The sequence below is a fragment of the Corapipo altera genome, unplaced genomic scaffold (genome assembly GCF_003945725.1).
Source record: "Corapipo altera isolate COAL_440 unplaced genomic scaffold, ASM394572v1 268, whole genome shotgun sequence".
Lineage (NCBI taxonomy): Eukaryota > Metazoa > Chordata > Aves > Passeriformes > Pipridae > Corapipo > Corapipo altera.
The window spans coordinates 1,994,712-2,017,714 of NW_020884901.1; the positions used below are offsets into that span (position 1 = coordinate 1,994,712).

Genomic DNA, 23,003 nt, shown 5'->3' on the forward strand with positions numbered 1-23,003 from the left:
AAGATGGCACAAAGAAGGTTTTGGGTTCTAAGGTGTGTTCCTTTCGAGCAGGTTCAAAGGTGGGATTTGTAGGTGCTATTTAATGTTTCCTTCTTCATAACAAACCCCACCATTTCTGTTCTTCCCATATTTCACACAAGCTTTATTGTATTAAATATAATCAAAGCAAGGAGGAAGGTCAATGACTGGTCATGATTGTTTTTGGAAATTATTGCACAGCTAATTGGCTATTTAACATCATTCCCTCGTTAATGTGCATCCTGGAGGAAGGAGCTCTTGGAGGCATTGAAGGCACTGGACTCGCTCTCAAACCTTTGCTCTCAAAGCTGTTCTCAGACATCCACATCTGCCATCGCTCTCTGCAGGGGATCCACAGCCCAGTAGTCGTCATCCCAGCCCAGGAACCAGCCAGAGAAGGTGGGGGGCTCGAAGCCCTGTTTGATGATGGTCACGGGGGTCCTCTTGTCGCGGTTGGAGGGGTCGGTGTCGATGTAGCGCTTGGCTGGGGGGAGGAGGGAACCTCACTGAGTGAATCGGGGCTAAATGGCTGCTCCACTTAACCAACCAACCAACCAATCCCCAAAAGTTTTCACCCTGTGGTTTGTAGGATGTGGATTGCCTGCCTCCTGAGCAGACAGTGGGAAAGGGAGAAAGGGAGAGTTCAGGGAGGAAAATGTGACATTACCAGATTTCAGTGCCTCAGTCTTTTCCTCTTCTTGGGCATCTTGCCCAATCCATACAAAGACCTAAAGAAAAAAAATGCATATTAAATCATTTCAGCAACAATCTCTTTCTGAAGGGGTGATTTAGACAAAGTCTCAGTGACCAGAGGGTGACACAGACCCAGAACATCCCCATGTCAGGTGTCCCTGGGGTGTTGACCCAGTGAGACCAAAGCCATCGCTTGATCTAAGAAGCTTTTTGCCTGCATTTTATCTACAGAAATTGTAGATCCATGAACAAATTCTACACTAGTTTAACATCAGGGGAAAGTAGCAGATGTTTGAACATTTTTACATAAAACATTAAAACTCAGTAAGTTGCCCTGTGGCTGATTTAAGCACAGTCTATTATACAACAACAGCACTGCTGGCTCTTGTAATTCGGGCCTCGATCTAGAGCCACTCTGTGCTTGTTCTTTGCTCCCCTTGTCACCCTGTAAACATGAGGTACCTGATCCCACGTGTCGAGGAGCATCACATCATCTGTAGCCAGGTCATCCTGAGTCAGATCTCCAGGGACTTCTTCAATCTGGAAAACAGAGGGTTAAGGTGAGCACAGGCTTCAAGCACCACTTTACCTGTACAGGAGAAATAGCACAAAGGAAGAGCAGGGGTGACACTGATGGCTCAGAGCAGCTGAGACTGAGGTTCTCCCAGCCTTGGCAGGGGGGTGTTGAAGTAACTGATGTCAGACTCTCACCGTGAAGCGCCCGCTCTTGTTGGAGCAGGCGAAGAGCCGAGGGGGGTGGGCGTCCATCTTCTTGTCCTTGAGCCGGGGGGAGGTGCGGTACGGGGCCTTCCCACCCAGGGCTGCCCAGAAATTGTCTGCAAGAGAGAGGCTGGTGCTTCACTTGTTCATGGAAACCACAGCAGGGTTGTTATGGTTTGACTCAGGCTGCCCTGTGACCCCCTCACCTGGCTCTCTGCCCTCAGAGACCTGTACTGGGCGAGCTCCCAGGATCTTCAGCAGCTCCTGGGCTCCCGATTTCTCAGCGTTGCTGGCTCCTTGGCCAACCCACAGGTAGGCAGCAGAGGGAGTCTTCAGGACAAAGGCATCGTTGGAGTTCAGCTGACTGGCAGTAGGATCCAGCTGAAAAGAGGGAACATTGCAGGTGTCAGATGTAACCATCCTCTACCCAGAGCTCATTAGTTCAAAATAAAACCAGAACCTATCGTTGAATAAACCGCAAACAAGAGGCTCCTGTGAGCGTGTAAGGCTGTAAATGTGTGTTCCCTGTATCCAGGTGATGAGTTAGACTTGCCACATGGGAAGAACAAACAACTGTTTCTCTGTGATCTACAGGTGCACAGGACATGTAGTGCCTGCTCTGTCATTTTGCCAGTCTATGGCCATGGCAGGAGATGCAGGAGCTCACTGGGCAGCCCATGGCAGAGCAGTTCCCTGCTGGGACACCAATCAGTCACTAACACCATCTCCTCTGTGTCAGCAAGGACAGGCCATCTTGAAGCTGGAAACTTGGGAAGTTACTGGAGTCATAAACCAGAGCCCTCACCTCCCCTGGACCTGTTCACTAAGATTCAACCTCTGTTTTGCTGCACAGGGTTTTGTGTGCATTTTCTTCCAGAGGAGTGGGACTCTGTGTCCTGGCACAAGTTCCATGGGAATTTAGCTCTTCCTGCCTTCAGCATTGTTGTCACACAATGGGCTCAGCACAAGCCACAATGGCCCAGTCCTGTTCCATGGGTTCATGTTCCCATCAGGGCCTGTCCAAACAACAGCAGAGTTCCCCCCCTTGCACGTACCTCCACAGCTCTGGTGGCTCCGGAGGTGCTGGATCGGACCTGGAAGAGCCGCGTTTCCGCAGGCGCCGTCTGCCCTCCTTCCCTCGAGGTTCCCCCCTTGTAAACAATCAAGGGCTTGCCCCCAAACATGCTCATCAGGTGAGGTGGCTCCTTCCCTTGCACAACTCGTTTCTGGAGAGAAAGAAAGGTGCTGTCAGTTTGGAGCAGCACAAGAGGTACCAGAAATGGCCTTTGCAGCTGGAATATTCACACGGCACCCAGCTGGGGGCAGGACTGTAATATAGGTATTATTTATTGCCACAGAGTTGGGGTTTGGTTTCTGCTGGGTTGTGTTTGTTCCTTTACCTGCACAGGGCTGCCTCCCAGCTCCTCATCCAGCTGCACCGTGAGGAAGGCAGAGGTTGCAATCTCATCCTGTGTGGAGTCAGCTCCCTGCCTGGGAGACAAGGCCAAATTCCAGCTTTATTTTCAGCCCTTCCAGACACACACACAGCTTACAGAGATCCAGAGGAGTTAAGGAAAACCTGTGTTACCAAACCTTCACTCAACAGGAAGGAGACATTGGTTGTCCTGTGTTGCAGCACAGGGATTACAGGGGGAGACAGGAACCTTTGCTAGATAAGCAGCACAGATTCTGCAGGATCTCCAGCCCAGTCTCCTGTTCTTTCCAGCAGCCAGTTTAAGAACACAGCTGTTGGCACTGGGATCAGGAGTTACACGTGCAGCCCCTGGGCAGGCTGTGTCCCTTCTGGGTTCACTCAGGGGTTCTGCCTGTGCCCTCTGCTTGTTGAGGAGCAGCAAAACCACCCCTGTGAGCCTGACTGGAAAATTCCTCCATAAGAACATGGGGTGGGAACTCTCCCAGTCACAATAACAGAGTATCAGAAGTTCCTTACAGTGATCTCAAAGGTGTAGGAACTCTGCAAAACGCAGCAGAGCTTGATCCAAAGAAGGGAGTAACTACTACTGGGGGTGGGAGGAAAGCTAAAAAAAGCTAGCACAGGAATTCCCTTCATTGTTCCACTTCAAGTGAAACATCCCACACCTCTGGGGGAGTGTTTTGTTCGCAAGGGATGCTTATCCAGGGTGAAATATTACCCCCCAAGGCTCCCCTGTAAGTGGGGAGCAGCAGTGATCCGTTTTCCAGGCAGACCTGGCGTGCAGCAGAGCTCCCTCACCAGGTGTAGATGATCTGGCCCTTCCTGCCGTCGTGCTGATAGTCGTACAGGATGATGTAGCTGTCCCCGCCGTAGAACTGCCCGTAGGTCGCGGGATTCACTGGCACCTTCTCGGAGCCTTCTATTCTCCAGATCTGGGGCGGGAGCAGCGGAGATGCCTCATCAGTTCGAGCCCTTCTCCCGCTCTCGCGTTCCCCAAATCCCTCATTCCCCAAACCCCGCGTTCCCCAAACCTCGCATCCCCAAATCCCGCATCCCCAAATTCCTCCTCCCGGCGCTCGCGGGGCTGCAGCGCCCCCTGCCGGGCCAGGGCCGACCGCGCCATGGACCCGACGCCGGGACAATTCCCATCCCTCTCCAGGGAAGGGAGCTCCGAGGCTTCCCGCGGGACTTTTGAACAGCCAAAAACCTTGGCCGGCACCTCCGGAGGGCGCTCAGCCCTTTCAGTCCCACCTCCAGCCCTGTCTGTACGGGCACAGGGTGGATGGGACAGGTGCTCCCACAGAATCACCCCACACACGTGATGGCAACAGGTACAATAATCATGAGGAGGAGGAATGAGGGAGAATTTCAGTGCTGGGAAACTGTGGGGTCAGAATTAACAGAATCACCACCACCAGACCCTGCTGGCATTTCTGGTGTTAAACATTGCCCCAGTGCTCACAAAAGCTCAGTGCTGAGACGGCTCTCAGGCCTCCATTTGTCCCACTGCTCTTGCAGGAATGCCACCGAGGGGCAAAGAGAAGTTTGGGAAGCTCCCCAGAGGGGTGCTGCCACTGCTGACCTGTTTCTTGCCAGAGCCATCATCCTCCATGCCGTGCTGGGCAGCCATGGCCCTGGAGCTGTGCAGAGTGGCCGCGTCGAAAGGGACCTGCTCGATCTTGGCAACGTGACCAGAAACGTGGGCCTGGCCCAGCCCCTCTGTCTGGTCCTTGTCCCGCCAGTTCTTGAAGAATTGCTTGAACAGAGGTGTCTCACCACTCTCAGGGAGGACTTGGATCTGAAATGAATGAGCCTTTAGAAGCATCTCCCCAAGGTTTATCTACCCCTTCTCTTTTGCACTCTTTGGAGAGAGGTCTGACACAAGAACATGAGCTGTGCTGGGGGAAGTGCTGTTTTAAGGGCAGGGTTAGCCCAGGAGCACCACTGCAGTGTCTCCCTGCAGAAAAGCAGATCACCCAAACCAGGAGCTCCCTGAAAGGCCAGGAGTGGAGTCCCCAGCCCGTGAGGTTGAGAAGTGTTCCCCATGCTTGGGTTTGGTCACAGGAGGGCTGCACCTCCTTACCTGGGTATGTTTGGGGTAACCCATCTTGTCAATGAACTCAGAAGCTGTTTTCAGTGCTGCCTTCTTCTCCTCAGAGTTGGCACCTTTGCCTTTGATGAAAACAGAGAGAAAAGAGGTCAATTTTTTTTACCCAAAGAAGAAACTGCCCCAGGTACCTTTTGCAACAGTAGAAGGGGCCAGGCCTCCCACATAAATGATGCCAAATAGCAAATGACAAGTGTTTGATCTCTTTTGTGCCTGTTGTGATGGCTGAGAGAACACACAACTGCCTTCCTACTTATGGCATTAACTCTTTTCTCCCTGGTTGTCTCTGGTACCTTTCCAAACAAAGATCTTCCCATCTGTGCCATGGTCCAGGATGAAGCAGTCGTCTGTGCTCAGGGCTGCCTGGGAGAAGGGGTTCTCATCTGCCACCAGGGACACTGCCATGTTCCCAGCCCCATTGGAGACCTGTGACAACACAGCACAGAGGTCACACAAGGCACTCCCTGCTCCCCCCCCCAGTTCAGAACTCAGGCAGGGGAAGGGAAATACATTTGAATGCACTGGCTCTGCAGGAACTATTGTTTTCAAACAGGATACCTCTGACACAGAAACAGCATGACAAAAACATAACACTTATTCTGAAGAATTCACGTGCTTCCAGCAAAGCAGGGACTGCTGGGACCAAAGAGAGACTGGTCCAAAGTGGTAAATATCCTTGGTGCAAAGGCAGCCAAGAGACACCTTCTACAGCCAACCAACTGCACTTAAGGATGGAGGGTAGCTGAGAACAGGCCTCCCTGAAAGGAGTGGGGTTAGTAATCTGAGTTTCTGTACTGATTAAGGGATGAAGTTCCACATTACAAACCATTCTGGCAGAGATTCACCCCATCATTACTGTCTCCCTACAGTCCAGAGTGGTGATAAGGACACCAAAAGCACATGGACACGTGGTGTGAGCAACCAAGACTCATACACAAAGCTTGATAAAAAGCCAACAGCAGAGTGAGGCAGGAGCAGGACTGGGACCAGCTCAACTCCTCTCTGCTATTCCAGCCCCATCTAAGTGAACAAAGAGCACTCTGTTCTCCCCAGTGTTATTTCAGGACCTCGTTACCTTGTAGAGCTTGGCCAGCTTTCTGTTGGCTGTGTCGGTTTTGGTCTCATCAGAAACTCCTGGTGGCAAAGTGGGCTTTGGTCCCAGGACCTTGAGAGAGAGAAAAATCATTATCAGCCAGTCCAAGGGGACCTTCATTCCCAGATGCTCCAGTCAAGGGAACGAGTAGGAAAAAATTCCAGACCAACAGTGTAAGTACACCCTGATGTCCCAGCGATGCACAGAACCGAGTCCACACCGAGCTGTGTGATCACACCACTGACACTTCACAGGGAAAGACACCACTGAGCCTGCCCACCCATCCCACCGACCCTTCCACACACCACCCTTCCCCCTGCAGCACAGACTGGAGCAGTGACTGACCTGGAGCATCTCCTCCCGCTCGGATCCCTCCTCGGACACGTAGACCTTGGCGCGGCCGTTGCGCTCATTGTCCCGGATGCCCTTGGCCAGCACCGTGGCCTTGAGCCGCTCCTGCCGGTTGCTGTTGGAGCCACACCATTGGAAGATGTTCTGGGGGAAAGAGGAAAATCTGTCAGAGTGTGACAACCCCCTTTCTGGATGGGATGGGACTCGATGGCTGGGACTGAACAACGTCAGGCTGCTTCAGACATCACCAGAGCAGGGCAAAAAAACCCTTCCATGACTCTGGGACAGCTCCTGCCTCTGGAAATCTGCCAGACCTGCCTTTTCCATGGTACTCACACTGCCCAGGTCCAGGATGAAACAGTCCCCTGTGTTGAAGCTGTCCCAGCTCACAGGGACCTCCGTGGCCCGCACTGTTCTCCTGCCTTTGACCTGCAGCAGCCTCTGCACAGTGACCTCGTTGGGGACCACGTGTCTGAAGCCAGAAGCCACACCACCAGCCTGAGGGAAAACACAGGGACAAGGATTCACATTGGGACTGTTGAACAGTGCATTTCCATGTGTGTAACATGTCCTGCCTACCACAAGTTATCCCAACCTCAAGATTCACCTTTTCTGCTGATAAAGAAACACTTGGAATTCCTTATCCATGCAGGCAACAGAGCTCGTGTCACTTATCCTCAAGAAAAGCACAACCAAATTCAAGTGAATGAAAATAACAACAAATGAGTGGGAAATAAGCAGGACAGAAAGCCCAGGAAAGTCTTAGACGTGAGGAAATGTGGGCACTTTGCAAGCATTTGGCCTGATACTGCTTTCCTTGTGCCTTTGGACTCCTACAGACACAACTGCTCTTCACTGCATGTTTTCACTTCTATCCCACTTCACTGTGATGGCAGAGAAGAGAAACTCCCACTACTGTTCATCTGCTTTACCAAAACACTGCACATGCTGAGGAGGAGGGTTCAGCACAGAAACAGTCTAGGAAGGTCAAACTGCTATGCAAGTGAGGAGAAGTCAAATCTCCTGGGTGGGCGTTTCCCATCAACTCTGCTGCTTTTTTAATTCATTCCAGGTGTCCTGGGACTGTTCTTTCCTCTGCTTCTCGAAGAAAAACAAAACCTCGATTCCTAAAATTTTCTGGGGCTTTTCTTGTGTGTTATTAATTCAGCCAAATCTCTCCCACTGGGATCTGCTGTTCTCCACCCTGTTCCAACTCACTGAAAACATCTGGCTGAGAACAGGTTTTAAGCAACTGGAAAAAGGGCACTTCTCACTCTCCTGAGACCCAGGAGGAGGGCAGGGTGCCATTTGCTGCAAACTCCATTCCCAGAGGTGCCACAAAGCCCCAGTGAACACCCACCTTGTACTTGATGCCGGATTTGAAGTAGCCCAGGAAGGTGGGGGACTCGTGGCCCTGCACCTCGCGGTGCTGCACGGCCCTGCCCTGCAGGTGATCGTCCATCTGCACCGTGAAGATGGCAGCGGCCCCTCGCTCATCCTGGGAGCTCTCATCACCTGAAACAGGGAAAGCCAACAGCTTGGGGGATGCTGCCAAAGGGTCTGGGCTTTGCAGAATGTGGGGAAAGCTTTGACATGGCCCTCTGTGACATTTACTGCAGCAGGCAGGTAGGACGGGAAAATCCCACTCCCTGAGTCAGGAGAGTAACACCCGACCTCCACCCTTTGGGGCAGAAAGGATTTCAGCCACCCCTTTCACCTCAGATCCTGTCCTTCCTGTGAACATCAGCAGAGCAGGGACTTACTGTGTCATCTTGATCAGGAGAAGGTATTTTTAGGAGCAGAGGTGGCCCTACTCACTGTTGCAGCAGAGGTGGCCTCCTCATTACTGCAGGCACCACTGCAAACATTGAAGGTGAGCAGGGCTACATCCACCCCGAGCTGCACCTCCTGTGCTGCCAGCTGGGCTTTTTATCTCCTTGGGTGGCATTCCATGGCTAGGGCAGGGGCAGTGGGAGGCTCAGGGGTCACTCTGGGCTCCCAGGACACTCCCCTCACTCACCCAGCCAGAAGTGCAGGTCGTACTGCAGGTTCCCGCTGCGCTGTTTGATGGTGTTCAGCACCAGGTAGGAGTCTCCTGTGAAGAAGTCTCCATACAGGTTTTTAGGCACTGGGACCAGGTCAAACTTCTCGACTCTCCAAATCTGAAGGCCAGGCTCCTTGCCAGCCTTCAGGAACTCGGCGTGTTCCACCATGGTGACAGGCTGGGGGGGACAGAGGATGGGGCTCAGTGTGCAGAATACAGGGAAGGGTGTGTTTAAATTAAATTGCTTCTGACCCCTTAACTTACTGTTCCAGGCAACAAGTGCAAAGATTCCTTCTTTCTCTCTCATTGATCACTGTTAATTTTCACTTCCTGACTTACCCTTTCCTAGACTCTATTTTCTTTGTTTGTTGTCCATCTCTCTTGATTTTAATCTATATATTTTCCTTATCAATCTATAACTTTTCAATATGGCACATAAGTGAAGGGCTAATTCCCTTTCCTATAAATGCTGCATGACATTCCAGACTCTCGGAAACAAATCCCTTTTAACTGCACATTGCACATCTTGCACAAACATTGTTTACAGGTTTCCTAAAAACAGTGTGATCTTACCCAGCTCTTTCTGGAAAATGCTGTGAATGTCATCAGATTTAGGTAATGAACAGGTTTCTCAAAACTCTTCTGTTCTGGCAAGTTACTTCAGAACTTCTGTGTAACTTGTCCCTTGTAGGAATGACAGTAATTTACACAACATCCTGTCCTAAGGACATTGCAATTTTGGTTTAATATGTTTATTGCCATCCTTATGCAATATATTCACACTATGCAATATCCATTACTTTAACAAACATCATCAACACTTTTCCCTATTATAAAAGAATTCCCTTTGGTAATTCTGGAAGGAAATGGAATGTTTCTATTGCATTGGCAGTGAAGTTTGTCCATGGATCACATCATGCCTTGGGGTGCTATCAGGTAACAGGGAAGAAAACATTCAAATATTCCATTAGAAGCATCCAGTGTTCTGACAAAGAAGACAGTTCACAGCAGCTGGTGGACAAAAGGACAATACGCTGAGCTTTCAAGGCAGAAATAAAGGATGTTACAAACTAGAAAGCAAAACAGCAAGTTAGGTACCAGTGATTCCTAGGCTGAAATCAGATGTCAAAGATGGAGAACAATGAACTTCATCGCCGTGATTCCAGTCAGCCCAACTCTGCTTCTCCCAAACTCCCACCTCAGAACCACACAGACCCCCAACAGAGAGTTAAAAGACAGTGGGACTCTTACAAGTACCTAAAACCCAGAAGTTTTCCAGGGTTTAATTGGGATGTTAATCACTTACCACAGCTGAGAGCACAACAGCTGCTGTAACAACATATCCCAGCCCTGCCATGGACATGGAGCTGACACAGCTCAGCCTCAGAGCCATCGTGCAGAAAATGGTGAGGAAAAGATAATTGAAGTCCTTTTTGCCCATTTCTAGGAGCAAATGGGCTTCTCCCCTCTCTGCAGAAGCTGTGGGGAGTCCCAGCTGCCTCCTCTTGCTGCTGGGGCAGATGAAGGGCAGAAGCCAATCTTTTATCAGGGACAAACACACCCACCCCCTCGGCAGTGCAGGGGCGGAACGTGTTTGTGCAAACAGGGCTCTTGGAATCTCGGAGCCTCCTCAGCCACTCAGGCTGAATCCCAGCAGGCTCCAGCTCCAGACAATATGCTATCCATTACCAACGGCTCAGCGAGGGGCAAACGAGCCAAATATCCTGTCACGAGGCCAACGGGAGAGGAAGGAATTAAGAGACATCGGCAACAGAGGCAACATTTTGTCAGCTGAAAGCTGGGAAGTTGATGGGATGCAGAGGAACAGCAGGGCTGCTCCAGCTGGCACTGGATGCAGGGAAGGACTTTGGAGAAGACAAGCACTGAAAGGATTCATCTGAACAACCTGAGGGGGGAGGGAATACGGCCTCACCTCCCTGAACTTGAAAGAGGAGCAAGATGCAAAGTTCAGCCCCTGCTTTGCACCCGAATGTAACTTCCACACGTGCCCCTGTCAGTGACACTGTGGGGTTTGGGATGGGCCAATGGATTTCAGCTCCTGTGCTCACAAAAGGGTGTTTGGAGCTTGGGAGGCAACAGAACAACAGCTCATTCAATCATTTCACAACCAAGTATTTCTGAGGGTGTAGCAACACCCTGTGCAGGAACACAAAGCCATCAAACCTACTCAGTCCAACGGAATTACAACCCTGGCTGATTGTAGCATCCCAACCACCTGCCACCAATGAAGAGATCACTCCTCCAACCATCTCCCACCTCAGCAAACCCATCTGTCACGTTTTCCAAGCGTTTGTAGTGAGTAGACTGGGCAGGAAACTTTCCCTGTGGCCCTCCAGGAACAGAGCAGCCACACAAGGTGTGCTGCTGCTCACTTCTGCTCTTAACAGGGGTGAATTCCTGACAGGAGGAGCTTCCCACTTCCAGAATCTCTCAGAGGATGCTTAAATAAGGGGCCAAACTCTCCAGCCACAAAACTCCACAACAAAACTTCCACGAAGGACAGAGCAGACCCCACTTTGTGCTTTCTCCACTCTCCAGGAGGATATTTTCTCTTTTCTCCCTGAGGAGAACACTCTGTTTCTGTCTTGTCTGAGCTGATGCATTTTGTTTGGAAATGTCACCTTGGCAATGTACCTTTAAAAGTTTCACTGGAAATTCTCAAGACTGACACAGGCAATAAAAACAATGTGTTAGTGCTGATGGTATTTCTGATCTCTGGGAAGGAAGTTCAGAGTGTCAGAGGTCCGAGACCCAGTGAAAAACATGCTGGAACCCTGACTCCAAGGAAGGCAGCTGGGAAAGGCTTTGGCAGCTGCAGGGAACCCAAACCAAGATGTCTGGGTTGCATAACATTAGAAAGAGATGGGTCCTTTCCAAATGGAAAAATACTTTGGGCTTTTTATTCATAAATTAAATACCTGTATAGTGCCACAGCTGGGCAAACCTCACAGACTTTTTGAAGGTGAAAAGACCCAGGATCATCTTCTCTGTTAACATCCCACTGTAGGATGTACTGGAATCTGCAGATATATGTATACATGATAGTTTTGAAAAACAATTTATTTAGTCTTCTAATTAACTTGGCATTTTTTAATCCAAGCTTGCATTGCCAACAAGCTGCAGAATGTAAATACAGGCAAAAGAGGGAAAGAGGGTTGCAGTGAATAAATAGTGTTCTTTTGTAAAGTGAATTAATCTGAGCCATTTCTGAAGGGAATAGGTGTGAATCTACTCCAACAGCTGGTGTGGTTTATGACTGCTGGCAGCAAATGTTGCATTGTTCAGTGGAGCCCCAGAAATGTGTGTTCTGGACGTTGTACTGAGGGCATTTGCCAGCTGAGATCACCAGGGCCCTACAAGAGGGATGTCCTGATGGAGACATGGAAAACAGGCACAGTGAGAGCTGCTCTTACTAAAACTGTCCAGCTCAGTCCCAGAAAGGGTGCTGTGCAAGGCCAAGGTCTTATGCAAAGGGAAGTTATTTAAGGAAAACAAGGAAAGATCTTGGAATACAGGGTTTCGGCACAGATGGATCAGCTAAATGACACTTGGCTGTGCAGTGATAAAAACAAGAACTTGGGAGAAGAAATCCAGTGATTTGAGCAACCAGGGGAAGACAACAACTTATTATGGGCTCCAGATGTGCAGTGACACAACCAGGACAGGGCTACCCAGGAATGGCTGTGCTGGAGCCTGGCTGAGAAACAACCCCAGGGGTGTCCTGCTGTGCTCCCAGCACAAACTGCAGCACTGGGTACAACACAAGTCTCTGTGCCTGGCCCGCAGACCAAAGGCAGAGTTTGGAGGCTGCTCCCCCAGGGCAGTGCTCAGGGATTTCCCTGAGGCTGGAAGCTGCTGGTTTCAGAGGAAAGGCCACCAAAGCTGCCACTGGCCCTGCTGTGTGTCCTCCCTGCCGGGGGGGTGTGCAAGCCCTGGCTGCTGATGCTTCCCCTGCCTCTCATCTGGAGGCAGTTGTTGTCTCTCCTGGTACCCAACCCAAAACACCTCCTATTTCCACCCTGCAATCAGCAGCTCTCTTTGCCTCCCTCCCCAAGTCCTTCCTCTGTGCCCTGCACGTTCAGCTCTGGCTGTGCCTCCCCCTCCTCTGTCACAGCCCCCCTGTTCCCTCACAAACCAACTCCAGCAGCATTTGGGCCCTTTGTCTTTCCTCTGAATTTGTTTCTGCCAAGGAGTGCCCAGTTCTGCACTGCTCAGAGAGGGCCCAGCACAGCCACACTGAGAGAAATGTCCTGTTCCCTTCAGGAAAAGCTGTGGACACAGAGCCTGGAATCTCTTACTCTACCTCGTCACACTGCAAAGTCCATTAGAGGGAATAATTAATGCCTGGTTCCTCCACACCAAATATCCTCTCCCACCTTCACACCTACCACCATCTAAAGCATCTCATGATGTATCTAAACTATCTTTCTACAAAGCAACATCATCCAATACTGACAGAAAAGAAAACCTTCATTTTATTAAGTAACTGGCCACTTACAAGAGAAAAATGAGCGCAAGGGGGTTTTTTTAGGTGGCAATTCACACCTGGATAAAATACACACACAAAGCAAGCACTTACCTGCCCAGGGCTGCTCAGGAAAGCTTGGCTGGATTAAAGGAGGCTGAGACAAGTGGTGGCAGTGAGGTCACCACGTGGCTGTGCTCATTTGCAGCTCTGCTGGTGACGGGTTCAGATAATTTGTCTGAATTTGCTGTGTAAACAAAGCCCACACAGGAAGGGCTGCAGCCAACACAGTGTTACACCACAGAGCTGCTGCTCACTGCTGGAACTACTCCTGCCTTTCTGCACGGTGTGAAGGGTGGCACTTGCAGAGCATTTAATGGGTGGCATCAAAATAACTCACAAACACAGACTGAATTTCTAAAGTATGGGGAGAACAGTAAATCTTAGTAGAGTCTGTACCCACCCTACAGTCATGCTGCAAAAATGCATCTGATTGTATCTTGGGGGCAAATAGCTGCATTTCCACCCAACTCACTCTCTCTGTCCCTCTATTTGCCAAGCATTGCCTGGAGAATACGAACTGCTCCAAAGAAATAACAATATATGTCCTCAGGAAAAGAAAGCCTCCCTTGTGTCCCAGCATTCCAGGCCTCCGATACCAAGTGCCAGAAGAAGTAAATCACTGCTGTATTTCTGCTGCAGCAACAGGAAAACCCTAAATCCTTGTGTTTTGCAAGAGGCAAAGGGGTATAATCCTACTGGTACAATCAATCCAAGGAAATCAACAGGTTGTACTTGCCACAGTAACACCAGAGTAAGAGCTGCATTCTCCAGATCACTGTCTGAAACTGTGACACTGGAGATATCAATTAAACAAAACCACAAATGAAGTTATTTTCTTGCTCCAGGTTTAGCTGTTTCTGCACTTTGAGCAGAATCTCCACTGCCTGACTGCCCACACAGCCATTTCCTTTTTCTCTGATCCTCTGCAGATCCACAAAATCTCTGATGAATTTACAAAGATTGTGAGAGTGGCACCACAGGATCCTTGAAGTTCTGACAGTCAAAACTCGGCACATTTTGCTGCAGAACAGGGAGAAAGGCAGAGGGTTCAGCCCAGGATTCCCAGCAATGACAGGGCAAGCTGGAAAGGAAACCCTTGTGTGTCCCTGCAGCCCCCCTGCCAAAGCAGGGTATAACATCACTGACTGCAGTGAACCACTGAAAACAACTCTGGGGGCACTTCAGCTTTGTTACCAAGGGGACAGGCATTGAAAAATACCTAAACCCATAGACTAGCTCGGTTTTCAGTCTCCAGGCAGCCTTGAATTCAAACACACACAAAACTAAACCCAACTCCTTTCCTTCCATGTCCTGAAGAAGCCAGTAAACAAAGCTTATTTGGGGTAAGAAAAAAGTGGCACAGGAGTCACTCAGCCATGGTGACTCCACAAACTATTTCAGCTCCTATTTGAGGAGCAGCACAGTTATTCCCAGCAGCTACATCTGAACAGGCACAGCCACAAATCTAAAAGAATTTGAGCTGAGTTGCCTAACTCAGATCAACAGCCCTGGACAGGAAGCCCAGCATTAGCTGTGAACTGGCAAGCAGGGGTTTTTTGCATTTGTTAAGTTAAAATTCCTACCAAACCACTCTGGTGAACTAGAGGCCCAGAAGATTTGAGTATTGTTCACTTTTTCCAGCTGTTTGTTTGCACTATGAGTCACATCAGCTCTATTCTGGTCTCTACCTTTTGAATAGAACCCACTTAGTAAACACAGAGGGCTTGGTTGATGCACAGAGGTGAAAATTTCAACACAAAAGCCTGAGTTTCTCCTCAGCTGCAGGGCTGTAAATTGGGAAGAACATTTACTTACACCTGAGAAACTCTGGAGGATATGAAGGTCTCCCATGGGAACACACCCAGATACAATCAGCTGATACAACACAACTTCAGAGCCCTGCCTTGAGAGCATTCGTGAGAGCTGAATCATGCTCTCAAACACAACACAGCCCAGGGAAGTCTGGATCACTGGCAACCACTGTCTGCTCTCATTCAGTTGGGAGCAAAAATTAATCCTGAGTTACGCTCAAACACAAATCATTTTGCTCAGTGCTGAAAAAATATTTTCTAGAAGTGCTTATGTAACACATAAGACATAAACCAGGGTGTTTATGTCTCCCCCCCCCCCCCAGAATGTGTCCCCTAGAGAGAGCTGGTGGTGACAGCCAGAACACATGAAGGGAGGCAGTGAAGACATGCCTGTGGTCAGCTGCAGGGAAATGACACAGATGTTCTTCCTGCAGTCACCAGGCCCTGACTGTGTCCAGGGGAAATCATCTGCAGCTTTGTGCAAACCCTGTCTCCCTGGAGAACGAGCCAATACATTCCTCTGCAGCACAGAAGTCTGTTCAATCCATGATCCATAAACCAAAGAAGGAGAGAGTAATTCATTATTGCCAGAGAAGAAGGGCTGGAAACCAGGAGAGAGTCCAAAAGGGAAGCGTGGAAAGAGGCCTTTGCTCCACGTGCAGCATCAGGCACAGGCAGCTGGGGGAAAGGACTTACAAGTCACTGCTACCCGTGGGACAAGGACAGGAGAAGGACCTGTAAATGTTAGGGCTGAGTGTAAGAAGCACACAAATGACTTTTCTTAGGGCACAGCAGGGCAGGTCCCACAGCCCCTCACCAGTGGGACTGCACGGAACCTGCCTCTGTCAGCTCCCACCCTCCACACCAGCTCCACACACAGCTCACCTTCCCACATCCAGAACCTCCCCAGGAGACACGAAGCAACTTCGAATTAACAGAAATTGGTTCACTTAATGCACATTCAAAATGAGGGTGCTCCCTCTAGCCCAGGGCCAAGGCCCAGGACGTGGGGCTGAGGGTTCCAGGGGCTCCCCTGCTGCCAGGGCACACCCAGAGCTGCTGGGGGAACAAAGGCCTGCCCAGCCCTGCCCAGCACACACCAGTGCTGGAGGCTCCTGCAGTCCCCGGCAGGGACAGGACCCCCCCGGTTCCCAATTTCCCATAAAGCAGTTTCCCTCACAAACACCAACTTCCCAGTAAATCAGTGTGGAGCCAGAGGGAGTTGTCAGAGTTCCCCTTTCCACTCTCAGTTCTCCCAGCACGGGCAGGTGTGGGCACTGTGTGAATGACTGTGGGTGAAGATCCAGAGCTGCTCCCAGGGCTGTTCCCAGCTCCAGCCCAGCCCTGGCAGCCCGGCTCCCATCCCGCCGGGCACAGCCACCAGAGGGCAATGCTGCGAACACACACGCCAAAATTATCCCAGCAAAGTGATTAACAGAGGGGAGGTTCTTAATTTTATTTCATTTTAATTCAGGTTTTGGTGTGCAGGAACCACAAGCATTCCCAGAGCCAAGAGCCTGAAAGAAGGGAAAGTCCTGATGGTGTGAGTTGCTCCTCGCAGCAGCTCCATCCATCTTGAGAGATCCCGGGATGATTCATTTCCTCCAGTGTTTTAAAGGCACCGTTTGGAATTGTAGCTGTGTTTTTACTGCGTGTGGAAACACTCAGTAAATAACATATGTTTAAACTTTGGGTTTGGACGGTGTCCCACTGACTGACTGTCCTAACACAGACAAACGTTGTTTCTCCCTCTCCAACTGTGCTGGGACATCAGCTGAGATCAGTCCAGCTCTCCAGGTTCTCAGTGGGAGGTGAATGAGGAACAAGAGAGGAGAAGAGAAAAGGAAGGACCAAAACCACAGTCTGCAGTCAGAAAAGAACACTTTGAAACAGGCAAAAGGGAAAAAAAAAATATAAATCTTCAGAGCCCCTACCATCCAACCTGAATTTTGATCACAAAACCCTGACAACCTGGTTTGAATATCCTGACTGAGGATGCAGTTACTCACCGAGTCCCCAAAGTGGGGAAAACTGAACAAACCAAAATAAAGGTCAGTCTCCAGAGGAAAGTGTGAAATCCCTGGAATGCCAACCAAACCAACCACTCCCAATGCCAGCAGCACCACCAGCTGTCCTTGATCCAACGTGGCTATTCCAATCTGGCACTTCCAGACTGTCCTGTACTGCAAAGCACCCCAGGACAAAACTGCCAGGGCTCTCTTTACCCCCACTAATGTCAGAGCTCTATTTAACCTTGCAAATGCAGCATTAGAGGATAATCAGAGATAAACACCTGCTGGGAGAGGCTGTTCCTGCCCTTCCTAACTTCTCTGACCAGGCTTTCCTTCCCTGAGCAGGTGTGAAGTGCTCAGAGCTGACATTTCATGGACACTGTCTGACCTGATTTCATCTGTGAGGGGGTTTATCAGTGCCTCATTATGCCTTCCAGTGCCCTGGATCCACACGTGGATCAGCAGAGCACAGACTCTGATGGACACAACCAGACCTGTGCTATGTGAGGGCAGCATTCCCTGCTGCCAGCAGGACATTCCAGCAGTGCAGCTGGATCTGGAGGGCATGGACATGGACACAGAGTCACCCAGCAGTGGCTGGCAGGCAATAAGAGCCTGATAAATCTGCCCTGGCAGCTGCTGCACTTTTGCTATCAGGGTGTAGGACACCAGTGTAAATACTGGAAATCTGCCAACATCCGTGACTTCTTGGGAAGCAGGGATGAGGCAGCAGCATATCCTCTGAAATCCAGGCCTGGTGCATCCCCAGTCTGCTCAGACACCTCTACCACCAGTTCATTTACCTTTCCTCTCCTCATTTAAGCATCTGAGTGAACCTTCAGTTCAGAAACCCCTGACCCCGACAGCTCCCAACTGCTCGAGCCACAAGGACAGACCTGGGGAAAACTGCCCGAGCACTTCTGCAGCCTCCTCTTTGTCTGAACATGTGCTGGGATCGGCGGGACAGCTCTGCTGCTGTGCCCCCGGGGCTGCCTGAGCCTGCCCTGCCTTTCCCACTGCCCCTGCTTTGTGGAGCCTCCTGCAGCAAAACGCTTCCCCAAGTGCCAAACTCCAGCGTGCAGCTCAAGAGCTGTGCACTATCCCCACCTAGGGAGCCGTGTCTGACACGAGGAAACAGTTCCAGCCCGGCTCCAGCTGAGAACTCCTGCGAGTTTAGTGCTTTTATGGGAAAAGAACTAATCAGCCAGAGCATTTCTTTCTGATTCCCTCAGGCTTCTTAGTGTCTGAAGTGATTAATTAGTGATTAAGAGACAGAAAAGACACGGACTTGAACTGATGCTGTGAGAAGCAGAACAAATGACGTGACAGAGGTGCACAGAGAGCTGCACCAAAAGGAGAAAAAAGATAACTTGAGGTTTTCTTCCTAATGCAAAACCTCAGTGACCTTTGAAAAGGTGTCACTGGACAGGACACCCTTTGAGTCTGGAGTTTAAAAGGATCCAAAAGAGATTACAAGTGGCCATATAAAATTATAATAATATATAAAATTCTCTTTTCAGTTTGTATTTTTAGAAGGGATATCAAACACCTGGTCTGGAGAACCAGACGACGACTAACGAGCAGAAATAATACACAGCTTGTTACACACAGATCACCCATGTGAGAATCTTCTGCTTTTTCAGGAAAAGCATTGGATAGTAATCAGGCAGAGCAGAGACACACTCAGAACTTGATTATCCACGTGACAGTTCCCGAGTGCTGTGGAACAGAAAACAAGAGCAGCTGTTTCTCCCAGGCAGTACCTGGTTATTGTGCCCAAACTACTTCGTGTCTGTGTTTTTTTAACCATGTTCTGCTTTGCTGCAACCAAACTGCAAAACTCGACCATTTCAGCTCAAAATAAAAATCCTGTTTCTTTTGGTGTCAGGATTCCACAGCAAAACAGGGAAAGGGCTGGTTTGTGAAGCTGCATGTTCCTGGCCAAAATCCTCTTTCACATACGTGCTACTCAGTAGCAACACTGATGTCTGAGGCTGGGATTAAAATGGAAAGCTTGTATTTGTAAGTGAGCTGAGAACAGATATAAATCCTAAGTACAAAATACATCACAGGGCTATTTTAAGAATGGTTTGGTTCCCACTGGGATTCTGTAAAACACCCAACCGACAACAAAAAGTTATTTTATCTGAATTTAGAGTGGGAGAAAGCACTGGCTCATGTGGGTCAGATGCTTCTTGTCCCATGGGAAGGCCTGTCCCTCTCCTCTGCCACAGGAGCAGCACTCAGTGACACTGCTGACCATGTCACCAGCTCAGCAAAGGCCTGAGGCACTCACCAGATTATATAAAGCAACAGCAAAAGCAGCCCTGTCATGGAACATGTCAGGCAGCCTTTTAGCCAGAGCTGGCAGCAATCCCCCTTGGTAACATTATCAGAACCATGAAACTGGACTGTGGAATGCTGCCATCCCTGCTTTGGTGATGAAAGGAATGAATTCACAAACGGGTTGGATTTGTGCCTGTGAAATCCAAGTTACATTAGCACCAGCAGCAGCATTTTTGCTTTGTCACCCTTTCCACATTGAGAAGCAGCCAAGGATTGATGGCTGGTTCGGTTCCCCCAGGGTTTTCCCCATAGCACTGGAATTTCATCCAGCTGGAGAAAGCCTCCACTCTTCTGAGAGCAGGAGACATTCCCCTGGGGACACAGCAGGTACTCAGCTCTCACTAAAATTGTTATCTAAACTCTCAACCAACCCCTGGAAAATCCCTCCCTGTATTTAAACATTTCAGCAGCTCACCATCCACCCCTGTCACCCAGGAGGTGGAACTAAAATTCCTGCCCTGTCTTCTCACTGAATTCCAATGAAATCCCTGGAGCTGGACTTCCCAGCACTCCAGCAAGTCTGGTGATGGTAGGGATGGACACTGATACCCCGGGCTGGTGCCGAAGCACAGGCCAGCATTCCCATTATCCACTGCTCCAGGGATGGACAGAGCTCAGCCCAGAGCCTGCAACCCCACCAAGCCCAGGCAGGGCTGTGGTGCCAACAGAGCCATCCCATGGAGCTGATGTTAAACTGGGCTGACTTCTGCTGCTCTCTGCTCGTGGCACAGGCTAAGCTGTGATCTCCCACCTCTCTGGAGTAAAAACTATGGAATAAACTCTCTCATGGACAAGAGAAACCAGCTGCAACAGCCAAGGTTGTGCGAGACCCATTCCTCAGTACTCAGGTTTCCCTTCATTTTTCCAGATGGATGTTACACAATGTTCTGTAAAACAGTTTGAGAAACCTAAAGGAGAAGAGACATTTCAGGAACCCCCCCACCCCAGGACACCCTGAGCTGAGCCATGCCATACTCCCACAAAGGAAATACAGGAAAATTTGTTTTGCTGATAAACTTGCATCATGCAGAGTTGGTAGTGGAAAATGGAAATTGTAACGATCAGTAAGAAAAATAAGAGACTTAAGGGGAAACAATGCCAGTATCATCCTTGTTAGCAAAGTCGGATTTTTTACATCCAAAAGCAAATAACATTCAAAGCAGTTTTATTCCAAGAGGATCTACTTACTAATGAGGCCTCCTTGAAACAAGTCATCCCCATAACTTTTTTTTTTTTTACCACTCTTCCTAGGAAACATTTTAAATACGTTTTCAGTGTCCACATCTTTGCGGAATTTCTATTCAAACAAGAGCTTTCAAACATTCTTCCCCCAGGCAAAGAACAAAGCAAACAAACCCCCGCTGTTCCCTTGGCCGCTCGCTCTGCTTTCACCGGCGTTTGCGGGGGGCTCCTCCGGCCCCCCCCGGCCCCGGACCGACCGACGGACGGGAGGGGCTCGGCGGCACAGCCCGGCGGGACCTCGCAGCTGCCGCAGGGATCGCCCCGGGACGGGATCCCGGCGCCACGGCCGCCCCTTCCCTCCCCCGGCCCCCCCGAGCCCCCGCGTTCCCTCCGCCCGGAGGGGACCCCCGGCAGCCGCTCCTGGCCCTACCTGGTGCCGGCACTCGCGGGGCAGAGGCTGGGCAGGGCCGGGCAGGGCTGGGCAGGGCCGGGCACAGCCGGGCAGGGCAGGGCAGGGCAGGGCAGCCCCCGGGGCGGACCCGGCGCGCCCCCAGCTCCGCCCTCCGCCCGCCCCCGCGGGGCGCGGCTGCGGCACCGCCGGGAGGGCACCGGGACCCCGGGCACGGGTACCCGGGCACAGAGACCCCGGGCACGGGTACCCTACAGTGCCGGTACCGCCCGTGCCCTCCCTGCTGCCAGGGGCACCTCGCCCTGCCCAAGCCCTTGGCCTTCCCGGCGGATCCGGGCTGGAGGAGAGGCTGTCCCTGCCCTCCGTCCCTCGCAGACAGCCGCGCTGGCACAGGGCTGTGAGTCAGGGCTGCCCAGGGGCATCATCCCGGGAAACGGGCACCGGCGAGTTTGGGCAGCGCTCGGTGCTCCCGCCCCCTGCTCCTCTCCAGCTCCTCGTGGCTCCCCGGCGCTCCCGAGGGAACAAGGCGCTGTTGAGTGCCCGGACAAAGCCGCCCTTCACCGGGGGCCGGGGGAGGCTCAGGCTCGGTGCCGTGTTCCCTGTGCGGCGGGGCCGGGCGGCTCCATCCCCGGCACTGGCACAGGGCGGGAGGGGAGGCCGAAGCACAGGCTGAGGCCACAGTTCCCATGTGGCACCCGGAGCCAGGGCTGCGGTATTTGGGCTGAGGCACACGCGGGGTCCGTGTCCCTTCCCACGGCCCTGGCAGGACGATAAGCAGCTTTTCCCTGAGCTCCAGTTCACCCATTTCCAGCTCTAATGGCCACAGCCTCTCTTCCTGACTCAGCCTTCTCCACCCTTCTTCTACACTTCTGAGTGTCCATATGCTGAGGTTTGTTCTCTTCTCTGGGTGTCAGTAGCTTTCCCCTGGCTTTAGCCCTGTCACACTGATTTTCTGTTGAGCTGGGATTTTCCTTGTGGTGTGGAAGATGCTGCAGTAACTGGCAAATATTTCCCTGTTTCTTAACATATCACTCTCAGCTGTTGGGATGAGTTTGCTTCTGCCACATCCTCCCACCTCTTCACTTCCAGATAATGTTTTGATGATTTGTTACAAGAATTTCCTTGTTTGTTTTTATCTGTTTTCATGCCAGTATCTGTGTGTCCACACAAACACAGGGAGCCTGTAGAACTGTGTCCTTATATATTATAGTCATTAATCAAACATCTTCCACAATCCAGTGTGGAATGTCCCAATAAACCCTTCTGTGTGGTCTGGGAGGTGTCAGAGTCTCAGAACATCATCCTTGCAAGACTGAGCACCCCTGGGCATGGTGTGTGTAGGAGTGTGATGAACAAATTGGGATGACAGGGGTAACAGAAGTTAAAATTGTTGGTTAGATAACCCAGTTAAGCTCCTAAGAAATTCAACACAACATTAAATTACTTACATATTAAGTACACACACGAAGACATGGACTTCCTGGCTCATGGACTTGGGAATATCACACAGAGCACATTCATCCCTCCTGTGATTGAAGCTCGAGAAAGGAACATGATCCTTAAAAGCAAAATAGCAACCATTTCTGTGAAACATCCCATGCAATGACACAGCTGAGAGCTCCTCATCCTCTGTCAACCCCACTCAGAAACAAGAGACATCTCTGACTTGTTGCATTTTCTCCGTAGTTTTTCCTCCATCCCCCAAGTGAGTCGTGGCAAACCCAAGGCAGGCAGGGAGGCCACAGCCAGCTGTTGTTTTTCTTTCCCTTCCTCCATCATGTAATCAGAGAACTGTCTTGTGCTCTCTCGAGGAGCACTGTACCGAGACAGTGCCACCCTGCAGTGGGTGCTCACAAAAAGGGTTTCTATGCCACCAACAATGCCCTCAGTGCTGCTGGAATGGCACGGGAATGGAACAATGCCACGGGTAAATGATAAAGCCAGGGGTGGGGGTTTCTCCTCTGTCGTGGCTGTAACTGAAGAAGATTGTTGTTATGCTTTTGTGTATGAGAGCATTATCATCCAGAATATCTTAGCAGGGCTAAAAGCCAGCTGCCATTTTGATTCCGTGGGCTGGGAGAACTGTGCCCAACCAAGGCAGTGGGAAAACCTTCATTAAATCAGGAACATCCTTTGCAAAGAGGCACCAACACTGTGCCACAGATTTTTATAACTTAAATTTATCTCCTTGATGTTCTGCACTGTGTTCATATCAAGCACAGGTTCTGTTTAG

At 50.6% G+C, this 23,003-nt stretch overlaps 1 protein-coding gene across 1 annotated transcript; it reads right to left on the reverse strand.

Annotated features, from left to right (window-relative positions):
• Positions 1-116: 116 nt before the first annotated feature.
• On the reverse strand, positions 117-9,983 carry GSN (gelsolin). The gene is made up of 17 exons (XM_027649942.1): positions 9,768-9,983; positions 8,438-8,639; positions 7,778-7,932; positions 6,754-6,915; positions 6,412-6,561; positions 6,049-6,138; positions 5,267-5,399; positions 4,950-5,038; positions 4,449-4,664; positions 3,665-3,798; positions 2,832-2,922; positions 2,487-2,657; positions 1,638-1,812; positions 1,423-1,547; positions 1,174-1,251; positions 686-746; positions 117-502 (listed from the first exon to the last, which is right to left on the reverse strand). The coding sequence occupies exons 1-17, from the start codon at positions 9,900-9,902 to the stop codon at positions 333-335; spliced, it is 2,337 nt and encodes a 778-aa protein (XP_027505743.1). The 5' UTR covers positions 9,903-9,983; the 3' UTR covers positions 117-332.
• Between the last annotated feature and the right edge of the window lie 13,020 nt (positions 9,984-23,003).